The sequence below is a fragment of the Macrobrachium rosenbergii genome, chromosome 44 (assembly GCF_040412425.1).
Source record: "Macrobrachium rosenbergii isolate ZJJX-2024 chromosome 44, ASM4041242v1, whole genome shotgun sequence".
Taxonomy (NCBI): Eukaryota; Metazoa; Arthropoda; class Malacostraca; order Decapoda; family Palaemonidae; genus Macrobrachium; species Macrobrachium rosenbergii.
The window spans coordinates 12,362,488-12,379,663 of NC_089784.1; the positions used below are offsets into that span (position 1 = coordinate 12,362,488).

General features: G+C 34.2%; 1 protein-coding gene across 3 annotated transcripts in view; it reads left to right on the plus strand.

The window, feature by feature from the left end:
- Nup107 (nuclear pore complex protein Nup107) overlaps positions 1-17,176 on the plus strand; it is a 123,490-nt gene that overhangs the window by 93,833 nt on the left and 12,481 nt on the right. For all 3 annotated transcript variants that reach the window (XM_067087754.1, XM_067087753.1, XM_067087755.1), the window contains exons 8-12: positions 571-681; positions 3,218-3,408; positions 8,475-8,720; positions 12,700-12,970; positions 15,336-15,532. In XM_067087754.1, the coding sequence (XP_066943855.1) occupies positions 571-681; positions 3,218-3,408; positions 8,475-8,720; positions 12,700-12,970; positions 15,336-15,532 (1,016 nt within the window). The remainder of the gene's footprint in view (positions 1-570; positions 682-3,217; positions 3,409-8,474; positions 8,721-12,699; positions 12,971-15,335; positions 15,533-17,176) is intronic.

The window sequence follows — 17,176 nt, forward strand, 5'->3', positions numbered from 1 at the left end:
ATTGTGCTTTTTTCTGTTTTTGCATTTTGTCAGCTACAACAAGCAGAGATGAAAGCATTAGGCTGTATAGGAAAGAGTTTGTGGAAACTGAATGTTTTGGTTGTGCATGATGGCACCACGTATGTGTTAGCCTAGTTGTTGAGGCATGAGTGTGGTTTTCTTGATGTGAAGATGATGAGTTATCTGATGAGAGGATGAAAATGTTGTGAAGCATTGGATGCTAGAGTACGATAGATTACATAGACAATTCATTAGGGCACACCATAAGCCTACTGTCTTGATAGACCTACAGTACTTCCGAGGCTAATGTTTATGTTATGTGGATGTCCCACTATTCATATTTTCTAGCCACCAGTTCTGTACAACTGGGAATCTTAGAGGCTCATGTGTGCATCTACCTTCATGTACTTATTTGGCTACTGTCACTCTGGCATAGACCTTCGTGTGTTTGAGGAAATTTGGTAACTGGAAGTTGGCAGTTATAGGTAGTGAGTTTGTATGAGAATTTAATTCTATTATGAGAAATTATTATTCTAATATTTTACTCCGTTTTTTTTTTTTTTTTTACAGAATGAAAGCAGTGGAATAAGCATACCATTGAGAGGCAGTCGATCTTTAGTTACATCTTTAGATCCTGATTCAACTTTACGACAGGGACGAAACCTCCATGACCTTGATCAGGTAGTAAATTGAGTAATGACTTTAGAATCTGCTATAAATCACCTTAACAACTTGTACTTAATTTTGCTAGGATCATTATCAGCTAGTACCTGGTTATGTTACGTTTAAATAAAATAAAATTAACTAGTGGAGGAGTGGAAAGAGGGCCTCCAAGAGTCACGTGGCAGATGTAAGGAGGGAGATTTGGTAGGAATGTAATCAGAATCTCAACAAGGAAGAGGGAAGAAAGAAAATGGATACTGCAGAGAGCTTTTAATATTATGTACAGCTATGCTCTCAAGTGATATGACATGATTGAGTAGGATTTCGTTCAGATTTCACAAACTGGCAACTAATGTGCTCCATATTTGTCTATTATTTCAATGCGAAAACACTATAATTGCATACGTGTGTTTCATAAGAGTGAAATCTGTCATACATTTGAAAACTAAGAAAATATCATGTGTAGCCAAATTTCAGAAAAACAGTTACGAAGCATTTTCAAAACTTGTTCACTCATTGCTGATGCATTTGACAAAAAAAAAAGTCATCAAACCTCAGTTCAAATGTTAAATAAAAAACTAAAAAATTTTTCATAACCTTAATATTGCTTCCAATACAACCATAAAATTTTAAATATTCCTATTTGATTGTTTTTACACCTCAACGCTGAAAAAATGCAAATAAGTAAATACAAAAGTAGAATGCATCCACCTATATCAACGAGTGAGCAGAGCGTGTGTGATGCAACCATTACAGTGGCGGTGCGACAATGAGTAGTAATAATAAAATTATCTTGGAACCATTTATTTTATATTTGTTGGAGGAATGTTTGGATTTTCATAAAAGTAAAATGATTTAAGTTATAGTTCTTAACCATTTAAAAAATTATTGCTTACTAGCAAATATTCACCTATACTGTACAATTATTTTGTGAAGCAAAGATTTTGTTCCTAGGCCTAGGTGTGTTAGATTTCCTTACTTATTATAAATACATTACACTTAGCATTTACATCTTGATATTAACAATTTCTGGCCAGAAAACATATGAGGTTATCTACACATTCTTGCACTTCAAGGTACCTTATGAATGAATAAATTCACAACAAAAGTGAGCAGAAAGACTTTTTAGAAAATATTATAAGCCAATTAAAAAACAAGTGTTCCATAGGCCTTAACATTAATACTAATATATATTTCGATTACAGTAATAGCTGCCTTCTCCATATGTACAGTAATTAAAATCATCATCATCTTTTATTCCTCAAGGAACAGGTAATTTCTGCAAAAAAATTCTTTCGTAACAGAGATTACATCTCAGAATGCTTAGATAATTATTTTTAGGCTTATAATAAATCATTTTGCAACATACAGGCAGCTTGAACACACCCTAAAACTTCGACATTCAAAGAAAACAGGTTGTAATTGATATTCCTGTTTTGAAAATGTTGTTTATGACTGTTTAGCTTATTAGGTCTACTGTTATATTGCTGCAGAGATAGTTATGTTGACCAGCCCGAGGAGCATGTCAAGCACGCTGTCATTGATGGCACTGCTACCTTATCACCATGCTGTGAGCTAAGCAATGTTAAAAAAAAAATCAGTTCAAATCACACAGGTTACAAATTGTACAAGTACATAAAAGGGACCATGTTTATATAACCATAGAGAAAATAGTGCTAGCTGTGAATTTGTAAATTTGTCTACATGTATGAAATTGGAAATAAAAAAAAATTTACCACTACTTGGCAACGTTACGTTGAGACTGAGATTTTGTACGATACAAAAAGAATCATGTCACCTCAGGTTTGAGCATAGCTGTACTGTGTGTTGTGCAAGGCACATAGTAAACAGTGCCCCCCCCACAGGGTGAGGAAAAATATAAAATGTGTAAAGTACATAGAAGATGAAAATGGATGAATTAAATATAAAAGCAAGAAATTATGGAATGATGGAGGCATTCACTATTTGAAGGAAGACTGAACTGGGGGATATTAACATGATGGAGTGGCCAGTGGGAAATTTGCATGCAATCTGAAAAGGTTATGAAAGTGCATAATGTGTGAACTGACAAGCTATTCCATCAGGAATAACAAGCACACTAAAAGCACCTGGAAAACCAGATTACATGAAAATATTGTATGAAGATATGACAAGGAAAGTGGCAAAAACTAGCTTTACAATAATAATATTTAAAGGAAAAGAGAAATCCTTAGTTTTATAATGAAAGTAAAGGAGAAGATGAGTAAGGAGAAAGTGAAAATCAGTAAATTTCAATTTTATTTCACGCTAGAGAAATCAACCTCAGAGGTGTTTTCTGTAATAAATCAAAGAGTAATGTACCATGCGATAAAAATTGACATATTCGTTGATCTTGAGAATGCATTAGTCAGAATACCAAGTCATGCCGTTAGATAGTATTATGAAAGCAGAGGGTACTATAAAGACTCACTGAGCAGGGGTTTGTACAATATAAATACTACAAACAATTTATATACAGTACTATTGATACATGTAAACTGCTGAGAAAGTGTTTAAAGTATATATTTTATTTCAGGAAGATGAAATTCGTTTACTCCGATGTGTCTTTCTTCATATTCGTTCAGGGCAAGTCAGTATGGCTCAGGAATTGTGTATCAGAGCAGGTCACCACTGGAGAGCAGCGACTCTTGAGGGTTGGAAGCTTCATCATGATCCCAATCACACTGATGCATCACAACGAAATCCAATTTCTGGCAATTCGTACAGGTAATGCTTTTTACCTTATGTGTTTTCAATATCAGACCACTAATAAACAGAGTATAACACATTTTTTTTGTTTCGTCGCAACCCTGTCAATTATAATGAACCAATCATTGATTCATTATCATTGATGGGTTTGTGCCAAAAATTTTATTTTATAATTTTATGTTCTAAACTAGGGGGAAGGAACTTACCACAAGGGATGGCACTGATCTGACTAAAATGCATGGTCCAGTAGAACATGAGAGGAAATGGTAATGAGCTGAGGGCCTTACTAGAAAGGGAATTTGAGATAAACTCTTAGGATAACTAAAATCACATATATTTACAATAACATAATCAGAAGATGGGGAGTAATTAAGACAGGTGAATGGGGTCCTGCCAGAACACAAAATTAAGTTGAAAAGATGATACAGTTGACCCTCGTTAAGACGGACTAATAGAGGGGCTAGGGTGTCCGTCTTAGCTGATAGTCTGGTTTAACCGGTGATATCTATATATACCTGTAAATACCTATAAATATACTGTACTTCATTATGTTTATAAAGAGTATGAATAATAAACCAATGTAGAAACAGAATTAAAGCTTATGGTAAAAGATGAAAAATGAAGAATAAAACATGATAAAAATTATAGAATTCAGCCACATATGTAGGTGCCTAGGCTGAGACAGGAATGCATAATTGTTAAGTAAAGAGAAGTGGAGTCTCACAAATGAAAAGTAAGATAATGAAATTTAGATTACAGGTACACAATCCTTTACCCGAAATCCTCGGGGCCCGATGTGCTTCGATTTTTGGAATTTTTGGGGTTTCGGAACTGTGGGGTCAGGAGCATAATCAAACATTGCTATTGCAGCAAAAACATTTTTTTTCCCTTTTTTCATGGTTTTTCATTTTAGTTATATATTCAGTATAGTTTATTATTTATATTAATATACTGTTAAATGAATGTGAGGTAATTAAGATCATCAGTAATAAAATAGTGGGACAATTAAGACCATAAGTTCACTAACACATTTGTTTTCAAGAAAAACATTCCATAAAACACAAAAATATACATGATCAAAATAATTGTAATTCAAATTGTGATTTCAACGAAAAGTAAGACTATAAAATACATTTCATCAAATCGATTTTGGAGAGGGTTGTTTTTTATTGTTACTAATGTCGTCATCAGTTTGCAGTCATAAATCTGAGGACAGTCTGGGAATAGGATTCGCAAGTGATGACACATCACCACAACAGATTGTTTTGGGATTTTTCATACCACTATATTAAAGTTAAAATTATTGTTGAATTCTTGTTTTCATGAAGAAATAATTATATAAAGCAAATTATTGAGTAATTTTTGCCATCAGCAGTCAAATAATCATGATCATGGCAACGTTCAAACTTGGTGCCATCACGACATGTCTATAAATAGAACAGATGTAGAGGGCTTTCATTGGATAGCAGACCTCCATGGCAACCAGCCAGCCAATTGGGTTTTAGCTGTATTCTGTCTGAGAAAGAATATTTTGCTCAGAGAAGCTGACTATGATGTAATGATGACATAAGTGCATGTTTTGAATACAATACAGTACGTACATAGTTTTTAATAGTGTGTGTGTTTTACTGATTACATGAAGAATAGAATGAATTCCTTCTTATTACTTTGAGTGCAAAATTGTTGGTTCAAGGATTCTTTACCAACAAAATTTTTTTTTTTTTTTTTTTTTTTTTCTTCAGAAGATATTTACTAATGTTGCGTTGACATACTTTTAAAACAAAACAAAATTCTTCTCTAATCTCTCGAGGAACTGGCAATTCTCTCTCTCTCTCTCTCTCTCTCTCTCTCTCTCTCTCTCTCTCTCTCTCTCTCTCTCTCTCTCTCTCATCATTTGCCACATAACACAAGCATTGTTCAGTAACTCAGCTTTTTTCTTCATAAAGTTTACATTTGTCATGTCTTTTTTTCCTGAAAAACATGGCATTGTACTTTTCAGGCAGCAGTTAAAAACTGTTAATGCTCTGTGATTGGCTACGATACTTCCTACCCTTCCAGACAATGGCGTTTCTTAATGACGGTACGTACTGTGCACAAAGTTAAACTGGTTACAAGTTAAAAGCATTTCAGTTTAGTACAGTATAAATACAGACCAGTATATATAAAATAAAAATATATATGAAAAGTTTTTTACCTGCCTTTTTAATTACCTCTGTGGAACACATGGTAAGGGCTTTGACCTTGTGGGTTGTTTGTGTGCCATGCTGTCCGTCCGACTTTAACTTCTGCTAGTGGATGAGCGAGGATTATCTCCAAGGATGGCTTAGTAACCTGGAAAAATGGTTTATGCAGTCACAAATTCAGGGAAAGGGAATAAAGGGCCACCAAGGAAATAATAATTAAAGGTTTAGAGAAGCAATTTCTACAGGACTGACTGTTAGTGTCAATAGTGAGATAAAATGATTTTGCTATACTTTAAGTTCTTTGAAAACAAAGTTCTTAAAAACCAAGTTAACTTGGGAATGGTGTCTCTGGTTGCAGTAACAACTACAGCTTTAATAATTTTTGGGGTGGGGGAATAATCGAGTACAAGTATAGGAAGAGAAAACCATGTTTGTCATAATCTTAGAGATATTTTTACTATTTTAAGTTTATTGCCTCTTCCTTTAACTTTTATATTGATTCTGTGGTCACACAAGACACCTGACACCTATCTGCAGTGTGCGTTATTTCTGCCTTTCTGCATTCAAACTCCTATCAGCTACTGTTGAACCGAGATATCTAAATTATTTACAACCTTGCCTCTTCCATACTAATCGCAGAGTCCTGATCTTGACTGAACCTTAGGTATTCAGTCTTCTTTTGCTGGTCTTTAATCCTCTGTCTTCCTCCACTGCTCTAGTTTGACTCTACTACCCTTCTCTTGGTGCTGCACATCACAGTGTCATCAGCAAACAGCATTCACCATGTGGGATTGGTCACTTATTCTTGGAGATAGCACATCCAAAATCAAGTCAAAAAGATATTGACTTAAGGTAGATCCCTTATTTAAGCCAACTCTTACTGGTATCTATTCAGTTAACCCAACACTGCCTCCAACCTGTTTTTGCTTCTTTCTTCATAACTTGGGCCAACGTCACATACTTTTCCAGTGAACTTTTTGCTCTTGCATCTCTAAAGCTCTTTGCGTGGGATTCTATCACATTCCTTTTCCAGGTCTACAAATACTGTGTGCAGTCCTTTCTGCTTTTCCAGTTTTTTTTCCATCATCTCTCTGAGGGCAAATACTGCATCTGTCGTTCCTCTACCTGGCACGAAACCAAACTGTTCTTCACCTGTAGATGTTTCTTCCTTAATCCTTTGATCCATTATTCTTTCATAGATTTGCATGTTGTGAATCATTAGCATTATTCCTCTGTAATTACACAATCCTGGATGTCACCCTCCTGTTTATAAATAGGCACAATAAAGCTCTCTCTCTCCATTCTTTTGGTGTCTTTTCCTAATACATTTCCTTTACTAGGTACCACAGCATATCTGTTCCTTCTTATCCCAAGCTTTTCTACATTTCTGGAATTCCATGTGGTCCTATTGCTTTATCATTTTTCATCTACTTAGTTCCTTCATTACCTCCTTTCTGCTAATATTACATGTCACACCTAGGTTCTGGACTTCATCTTCAAAGATTTTTCTTGGATTTTCTTCATTTAACAGGTGTCCATAATATTCCTTCCACCTCTTGATCATATTCTCATTTCATTTTCATCCTTAACTTTTTTTTCTATGGGAGTATTGTTTAGCATTCTTTTCCCTTTACTTTTCAGGCTAAATAAGATTTGGAAACCAAATAGACAGAAATTACTTATGAAAGTAGAATTATGCATAACCTCTGGTATGATCTGTAGGGCTATACAGACATGAATCTTTGCATGATAATGAAACTATATCTGTAAGATTTTGTCTGTTTGAGAATACCGTAGTGCTTTAAGCTGAATATTGGGAGTTAAGTGGCAGGATAGAATTAGAAATTATACTGTAGGGGACATTATGTAAGTTCCATATGTAGTTGAGATGATGAGTTGGAGGTGGAGTTGGCTTAGACAGACATGCTTGTCACACAACCCACAGAAGAATAGCATGTGAGTGTCAGCTGGGCTCCATGTGAGTACCAAAAGATTTGCAAGACCCAGTTGTACTTGGATGTGAACTGTAAAAAGTGAGACTTGGGACAAGTGAGGATGTATGGAAGATAAAGCAGAATTTGTACCTTTGTATTTTGTGTTGCATAGTACTGGATGTAATGATGGTTGTTATTATCATTAATTAATATTCAAAATGAATGAACATTCAAAGACACCACTAATATTAATTTAGTAATTGGTTGTTGATGCATGAATTCACACTACTGTATTTCCATTTGGCATATGGATAGGAAGATTCAATAAAAAACCTTGCACAGTATATTTAATTGTATTTGATCCTGTATATGAGATTAGCGAATCTTGTATATGTGCAAGATTTGGCAGAGCATAGCTTACAGCTATGTTAACCAAAATTTTTTATTTTGGCTTTATTAATATGTAAACTCATTTCTGCCTGTTTATACAACTACTTTGTCAACTTGTGTTGACCGCATAAAATTGGACCATATCTCATTCATAGTGTATCCCTCAGTATTTTGTTCACTCATTCACTTCTTTCTTTTTTATTGGGTACCTACTCCAGTCCACTCTTATTATACATTTACTACCAATTTAACTAAGAAAATGGATCATGATCTTCAGAGTATTCCATCATTTTATCCAAATTGTTGTTGAAACTTGAAATTTGTGATGCAGTTAAACCAAGGCTTTTTCCATCAGTTGTATTTGTTGCTGCAAATATGTTATATGAGCAAAGTTAATGAAGTCATATTGTAAATTGTCACACATTTACAGTAGTCCAGCATAGTCACTGGTTGGGATTCAGAGCTTGATCTCTGCTTTGGCTGCTGAAAAAGTTTTTTAAGGTAATGCCAAATATATTGTTAGTTTATGTTTATCTAGGTCTTTATTCACATATGAAAATGAAATACTCTTCTTCAGAGATGTTTGGAAAGCAGTTGCTTGGCGCATAGCAAGTGATGAACGACTACCAGTATATGAACGAGCAGTATATGGTTCTCTGTGTGGTAATCTACAGTCTGTGTTAGCAGTCTGTAATGAATGGCAAGATGTCTTGTGGGCATATGCACGCACAATGGTTGATCAGTGGGCTGAAGAGCAGTTGAGGGCCACAATAACCCACTTGAGATCTCTGCATCCTTTACCCAAAGATTATCCAGAAGAAAAGTAAGTCATTAGTTTTATATTACATTCTTATTCTTTGATTAAGTGGTCTTATATAATTTAAAAATGAAAATTATATATGTAACATACCCAGTATAGAATCCATTAATGTTCATTCATTATTGACAAATAAAAATTTGTTAATGAGCTAAAAGAGTTGCGTGTGTTGTGGGTGGCTGGAAGGTTTAAAGTCATTTGTGAAAACATCTAAATTATGTTGTTTTTTGAAGTTAGGTTTGCAGTGTACAGGTTTGAACATAATACAGTATATGGTTTCTCAGTTTACTGAAACAGTTTGTTTCTGTAATGTTGCAATTGTATTTGTGTATTTTTTTATAAAATTTACTGGCTAGTATAGGAGCTAAATTTATCTGTGATTTTTCTAAGTGCACAAAAGCAGCAGTTTGAATTTTTTATTTATAAAAGGACAAAGCTGTTAACTTTTTTTCAGTAATTTTACCAAGTTTGATAACTTCTTATGAATTAAGAGCGTAGAAACATTGCATCTAAGATTAATAGGTAAATCTTTTTTGCTTAAATTATTATTAGGTTTGAGACTAGGGAAAATTGTTGCAAACAGTGCCTAATTATAGCTCTAAGGTGACTAATGTTGGCCTTAGCTGTGTGGACCAGTTTTAGGATAGGGTCTTCTCAGTTTGGACCAGTTTCAGGATACAGTGCTTTTTGTTCCTACGAGGATACAAACCATTGTCCAAGATATGAAAACCTTGAATAAAAATTGGCTTGGCCGTTGAAGCATGATAAGGTAATTAACTCTTAAACGCCGAGCCTCTATTTACAAAAGTGTCTACCGTATGCCGGCGGGGTTTGAGAGTTAGTGCCGAAGCGGAAAGAAATTTTTTTTTTTTAAATCACAGCACGCTTAGTTTTTAAGATTAAGAGTTCATTTTTGGCTCCTTTTTTTCTCATTGCCTAAAGTTTAGTATGCAACCGTCAGAAATGAAAAAAAATATCTATCATATATAAATTGGAATATATGACAGCGCAAAAAAAATTTTCATATAATTGTATACAAATCGTGCTGTGAGCAAAACGGTTAAAGGTAATGAGTTTTTTTTTTCGTTGTATTGTACACTAAATTGCGATGATTTTGGTATATAACAAATTGTAAAACGATCAAAGCAACACAGAGAAAATATTATCACAAAATGATGCATGAATTCGTAACGTGCGGATGTAAAAAAAGTTTTTTTTTTCAAAATTCACCATAAATCAAAATATTGTGCTAGAGACTTCCCGTTTGTTGCAAAATGAAGGTAAATGATTGAATATTATTAGAATGTAAGAGTTTTAGCTTACAATTGCATTTTTCGACCATTTCGGTCGAGTCAGAGTTGACCAAAGGTTGAAATTTTGGCACTTAACGTGATTTTTATGAAAACATTTCAAAACTGATAAAAGCTACAACCATGAGTTATTTTTTGTTGTATTCTACATGAAATTGCGCACATTTCATGTATAAAACTTTATGTAACGGCTAATATAAAACGGTGCAAAAATTACGACAAAGTGACTAAAGAATTTCTGAGATTTTCAGCAGAGTTAGCGCGCGTCAGGCTCTTACAAGATTTTCAGCAGAGTTAGTGCAGATATAAGGAAAAAATTTTTTCCAAAAATTCACCATAAATCGAAATATTGTGCTAGAGACTTCCCGTTTGTTGCAAAATGAAGGTAAATGATTGAATATTACTAGAATGTAAGAGTTTTAGCTTACAATTGCATTTTTCGACCATTTCGGTCGAGTCAAAGTTGACTGAAGGTTGAAATTTTGGCACTTATCGTGATTTATATGAAAATATGTCAAAATTGATGAAAGCTAGAACCATGAGTTATTTTTTTGTTATATTCTACATGAAATTGCGCACATTTTCATATATAAAACTTTTTGTAACGGCTAATAGAAAATGGTGCAAAAATTAAGACAAAGTGACTAAAGAATTTCTGAGATTTTCAGCAGAGTTAGCTGATGCTTTCTTTTGGGATAAGAAAGAAATTCACGGATGCGCAGCTGGGTCACGCTTGTAAACAAAACAACAGCGTGATCCGTGAACTCCCAGCATCCCTCAAGGCGCATGATTTAAAATTTTTCGCAAACAAGGCCTATAAGTATTTTTCCGTGAACATTTAAAAAAATTTTTTGTAGTCGACGTATTTTACGTCCACTCGGCACCCAACAGACAACTTTTGTCGACGTAAAATACGTCCAGTCAGCGTTAAAGGGTTAACCAGTGGAAAGTGAATGATGACCCACTCACTTGACTGTTGCCATCTTTTTTTTTTTTTTTTTTTTTTGCTGGACTATTAAACAGACTACTACCTCATTTTTGCTGTACTTTATCATGGCTGCTGCTGTTGTTTAGATTTCTTCTGTTTCTGACCCTTTTGTTGATAATGGGGTTGTCATATGGTACTGTAATTGTAAACATTGATTCTTACAGTAATACCTCCAGTTACATTGTTTCATTTTCCAACATTTTCAGCTTTACAGCAGTTTTTTTATAAAAAATTACAGCAGTTTTTTGTCAAAAATACTAGGAAAAAAAATCCCCATACAGTGGTTTAATGTAAAGTTACTGCAGTCAGCAAAAAAGTTCCTTATAATTAACAAAATCAAAGCAGCACTGAAATCTATTTGAATTACTTATTAAGGTATATCAAATCAAAAAGAGCATTGCAGTACCTAGCTGTTTCCTATATGCATGTTGACTGTTTGCCAACAATCCTTTGGACTCCGCATACTTGCATAGTGGTTCAAAAATAAGTTTTTTGCAACTTTGGAGACTACAGGGAGAAAAGAAATTGGCCTGTAGCTACTGCAGTCTGCAGATATGCCACTCCAGAACAGGCAGTGTATTATGTCAACTTAAAAATCTGTGACTGCTAATCTTGGGAGACAATGCACTAGTAAACCTTTTTAAGCAACAAAGGGAAGAAGCCATCAGGGTCTTCTTCACCCCAGCTATCAAGATTATCAAGAATTTTCTTAACATCCTTGGAGCAAAATGGAAATTTTGTAAGAATAGGTTCAGGAGGACAAGTATCAGGGAGAGGGACATCTTCAGCTGATTTTTTTAGCTTCAGAAGCTGAATGAAGCAGTTCAGACTTTTCCTTAGTAAAGGAACCAATTTACCATTACATGGTAGTAGTGGGGGATGGAAGAGGAGCCTGACCCAACGATAGTAGATGCCAATTTGGTCCATTACAGATGAGGCTGAGTAATTTCTTTGAGTTTCCCTTTTTAAGGAGTTTAGTAATATCCTAAGCTATATGGTGAATTCTATTCACAGCACGGCTAGACTCGACAAAAATGTAGTTTCATGTGAATGATTTTGTCTCCATGGGTTGAATTTGGTCTCTTTGTCCTGGTCAGCTTGTCTCCATGTAGTTGTATCATCAGACCATTGCTGGTCATTTGTCTTGGTTTTGCTGACATATTTGCCTTTTTGAATGTGTAACAGGAAGATTGATAAAAAATTATTACAGCTGCAAAAATTGGTGATTGTGTAATATCCAAATTGCATTCATAACATAGCTTTAACTGTGCATGGTTGGGAAGGGTGTCATCAATGTTCATGCATATGATTATCATCAATGATTGGCAGCAAGAATTTTCAGTTATGATTTCCAAAATTATGGCATGATTCTATTGTAAGGACCTAAAACTGTAAAACAGTTATTTTTGGAAAGTTATTGAGAATATTCCTGTTCACTGCAAGCCAGATAATAATTTACATTTTTTGCCTCCTAAGCTGTTGGGTTATAGATGGACAATCTTGTTGTAAAGCTAGAATTGGTATAGAAAATGCAGATGCGTGTACAGTATGTGAGGTTTCGTAGAAATGGGTTACTCAAAATGGGGTATTACATGTTACTACAGATTGTAATTCAATTCTGTATGTATAGCATTCCAAACCTTTTGCTTACACTTGAAAACCTCTTTTCTGTCCTTTTTTTTATCAGGTTGACTTTAGAAACAATATTTGATGCTGTAGAACGAAGACCAGAGGTAATCAAACAGCAGAGCAAGAACCCATATCACACACTTCAGAAATACATAATCTTGGATGATATTGAAGCATTACTTAAAGAAGCTCATCATTGGTTAAGTGATGGTATTTCTCCTCATCTCTTACGTTGTCTAACACACATTGTACTATTCCTCCGTCGCATTGGACGTATCTCTCAGCACCTGGAAATGTACTGCTCTGATATTTTAGTTGCTTGTGTCAAGGTAAGTCTGCATTTAATTGGAAGTCTGGTAAATATTTTTATTGATTGATTAAAACCTTTGAGTAACTATGCCCCATATCCCAGCCCGAGAAGAACCCTAAAAGAGTTCAGAGGTCTGGTTAAACAAATCATTTATAACTAACTAACTAACTAACTATGCCCCATAATCTCATGTCAATATTAAGTGTATGTATTCATTATCACTTTATTTAATTTTTTCATTTTTGTCATAGTTATGTTTTTTTGTGTTCTTTAATATAACTAAATTCTACAAAATATTTGATATTGGGGTTTTAGAGCTTATCTGAAATATCAGGAAAGATCAGTACCTATTTTGGGTGACCAGCAGTTATTAAACTATTGAACAAAAAGTAAATACTTTTGACATTTACATGGAATGAATATAGGACTTTATATTTTTTAAGTTTTAAATACTAGTAAAAATCCTGATTCAGATAATTTATTCTTTCAATATTTATCTGTTTTCTTATTTTTTATTTGATGTTTTATGTGGCTCATTGTTTTGTTTATTTTACACCTGTTTGAAAGGTGCTTAACCAGACATTAACATATTTAAGTTTTGATGTCTAGTGCTAGAGCTTAATAGAAACTGTATCAACATGATATTCTTGTAAAGAATTTTTTCCATTCTCAAAGCTTCCTTAGCTATATGTGATAAGTGTAAGTTCTTCAGGATCAAGAAAACAAAATAAGTGACTAGAGAAACCTTCTAAAGAAGTTCAGTGCTATAAATAAAGAATTAATAATGTAAGATCTACTTTTCTAGCCCAACAAATGATACACTTGTTGATTTGAAAAGTGAAAATTTTGTAGTGCTTTTATATTTTTACATTGTCAAAATTGGCCAAGTATTAATAACCAATAAGGAATCTTGTCAAAGAACAAGTATTTTAGGAAAACCCTGAACTCAAAATCATTACAAGTGAGCTGTTTATATGAGAGAATTAAAAATACTAACTTGGTGAATGGTGTGGCTACTCTATTTCATGCATTACTAATAAATGTACAAATTAGTATGTATTTATATTGGTTATATAGGGTCTGTACACCTCCATCCAATGGAGACATGTGTTCTAACAAAGAAAATGGAGATTTTGAAAGAGTAACTATAGATTATTAAGATTCAGTGCTGGAGTGTGGTGGGAAGATCATATTGTGAATAGGAATGGGCAGATATATGGTGTCCATTGGCTGGAAAATAGATGTTTATCTAAAAAAAAATATAGGTTTTGGTCATGTAATAAGAATTATGAGGAACAGTTAGACAGAAAGCCTTAAGCAGACTTGCAGGAAGACAGGAAATCATGGAAGACGGGAATAGATGAATACGTAGAACAAATGGGAGTTCAACCAGAAAGTGCAGAGGACAGAGGAGAGTAGAGCGAGTATATATTATTTGGGGAGAATCTTACTTACTGTTAAAGATAGCTTATGTCTCCATGCCGATTATTTATGAATTATTATGGAGACAGAGAGAATAACATGAGAGAGAGAGAAGTTATTCTTAGGTTAGATATCAAAAGATGGAAATTCATGATTTATGAAGGAAAAAGAAAGAAAGAAAGAGAGAGAGAGAGAGAGATATTGCAGTACATAGAAATCCTTTGACACGCTGTGGGCAATGCTTCGCTTCGTGTCCTATGTCAAGTTAATTGATAACTACCTCCCCCTCCTCACTTCAAGCCTCACACAAAAGATTGGGGTATGATATGTACTTGTTTAAAATTTCATATAATATACCATACAAATACAAAAATTGCATGGTAAATATGAAATAAGATCAATAACAAAGTAACTTCATGTTTATCAATGCATAAAAAATCTCTCTCTTATCTCAGAGAGAGAGAGAGAGAGAAGAAACAACTGATACATCAAAGCAAATATGTATTAAAGTAGTATGAAAGAGAGAGAGAGAATGTTTACATCACAGCTGTTTTGTGATTTTGATTGGTTTTACTGTATTTTAACTAAAGTATGCTAGTATCATGCAGTATTTATGTACAAAAATAAAAATAATACAAATTTTACACATGAAAGCAATGAAAAGTTGCGTGTCTGTGAATTCATGCAACTCAAATCATGCAAGATTGAGGTATTACTGTATACCAGCTCAGTTCTTGAGCTTTCAGGGCCTCTGCTCCCTTATTTAAGGATCAGGAGCCCTTGAAAGTTAAAGAATTATATATTGTTTTACTATTTTTCATTCAAAACATTATGCAAATGGTTCCTTTTGTATTTTATTTTTATTATGTTGTCTAATCATACCACCAGAGTTAGTATACTAAGCATAGTTTGAGGTAAATGAAATTAATAAAAAGTGATGAAGGAAACTAATATCTTTTCAGGAAGCCATTGAGCGGGGTGATGTGGAACAAGTGGCAAGGTATACTTCTGTGTTACCAGCTTGGTTACAAGTAGAATGGTATGCCCGATTTCTTCACAATATCACAGATGATGACCATCGTCGTCATGCCCTCAAATTAGCTGCGGATGTTGGTTTAGATACCAATACTATAACAGCTACTGTTGTAACCAACATAAGGTAATTAATTAGTTTATTTCATCCAACCCTACATTTACAGACTGCAAACTTATTTCCAAAGGACAGAAGTAGTATCACTAATTTCTTGTGATTGCAGTACAGGTAGTGCTTGAGTTACAATAATTCACCTTTCGATAATTTGATTTTGCAGTGGGGTCAGCAATTAATACCGATACGACAGTACTGTATTTAGAAAATATTTTTAAACTTCACATGGGCACAGGCAGCAGTGTACAGTCAGGCAGTGAGAGAGACCAAATTACAATAGACCAACTTCTTTTCCTCCATCTCTTTATCCCATCATCTAGTTAAAAAAGTTAAAGAGCATGATAAAAGTGAGTACAGTAGACCCCCGGTATTCGCGGGGGGTTAGGGACCACAACCGCCTGTGAATAGCTAAAATTCTTAAATACTTGAGACCCTCTCTAAATATGCTTATAACTGCATATTTGAATAGTTCAAACACCAGATACAAGCAGTCCCTGGTTATCGGCGATCTGGTTTTACGGTGCTTGTCTAGCAACAAACACTGGCGATTTTCAGCACCGAAAATTGCTGATTTCCGCTTATTGGCACCAATAATTGGGTATTGGTGCTGATACATACCTGACAGAGGCGCTGATACCTGGTTATCGGCACTTATAAGTGCCAGAAATTGCCGATTTTCAGTTATAAGCGATATTTGCTTATCGTCATGCTGCTGGAACGGAGCCCCCGCCGATAACTGGGGACTGCCTGTATACCTTAAATTATCATCCTAAAAATGCTTATAACTGCCCATTTTAATAGTTTAAACATCAACTATACCTTAAACTATCATCCTAAAACACTTTAAAAATACCCTTAAAAATATATGGCTTACAGCTACAAGTGAACATTCATGCAACATTTATCAAGTTACCCCTATATTCAGGCACGCACATTTTATTTCATGCTGTATTCAAGCCTTACAGTTTTCTTTTAACATACATAGGGGTAACATTGGTACTTTGCTTGGTGAACATTTTTGAAGAAAAAATTTCATTGAAATTTTGCTATGTTTACATTAAATTATCTTAAAAGTGTATTTAATCACGAAAATAGAATTAAAGTAATTAGTGAATATTTTAGATATGCTCTGTGAACTTGAGACCCCCCCCCTCTAAAAATGCTCATAATTGCCTATTATAATAGTTCAAACACCATTGGCACATCGTTTGGTGAATGTTATAGTTCAAACGCCATTGATACATCGTTTGGTGAACGTTTTTTAAGAAAAAAATTTATTGGTATTTTGCTGTGTTTACAGTAATATTAGTATTTGAAAATCAGTAAATGTTTTTTATCATAAAAAAGTGATGCAGGTTTTTTTATTTGAATTGGCAAAACCACCTTCATTGTTTTAGCTTATGTTCCACTTGGAATTAGTTCCAGTCTGCATTTGTAGACTTATAAAGTATTCTTGTTTAGTGTGCTGCATTTACTATTGTCCAATAACCTGCTTTTTCATGATAAAATGATGAAATTTCAGGTATTACCTTTCCTTTGTACCATATTCTTTGACAGAGCTGGAATACATGCTAACTGTATGCATTTATCTGAACCTGAGTGCACAATGAATTTGGAGTTATGTTCCACAGAAAAATTCACGATAGGTGAATCTGT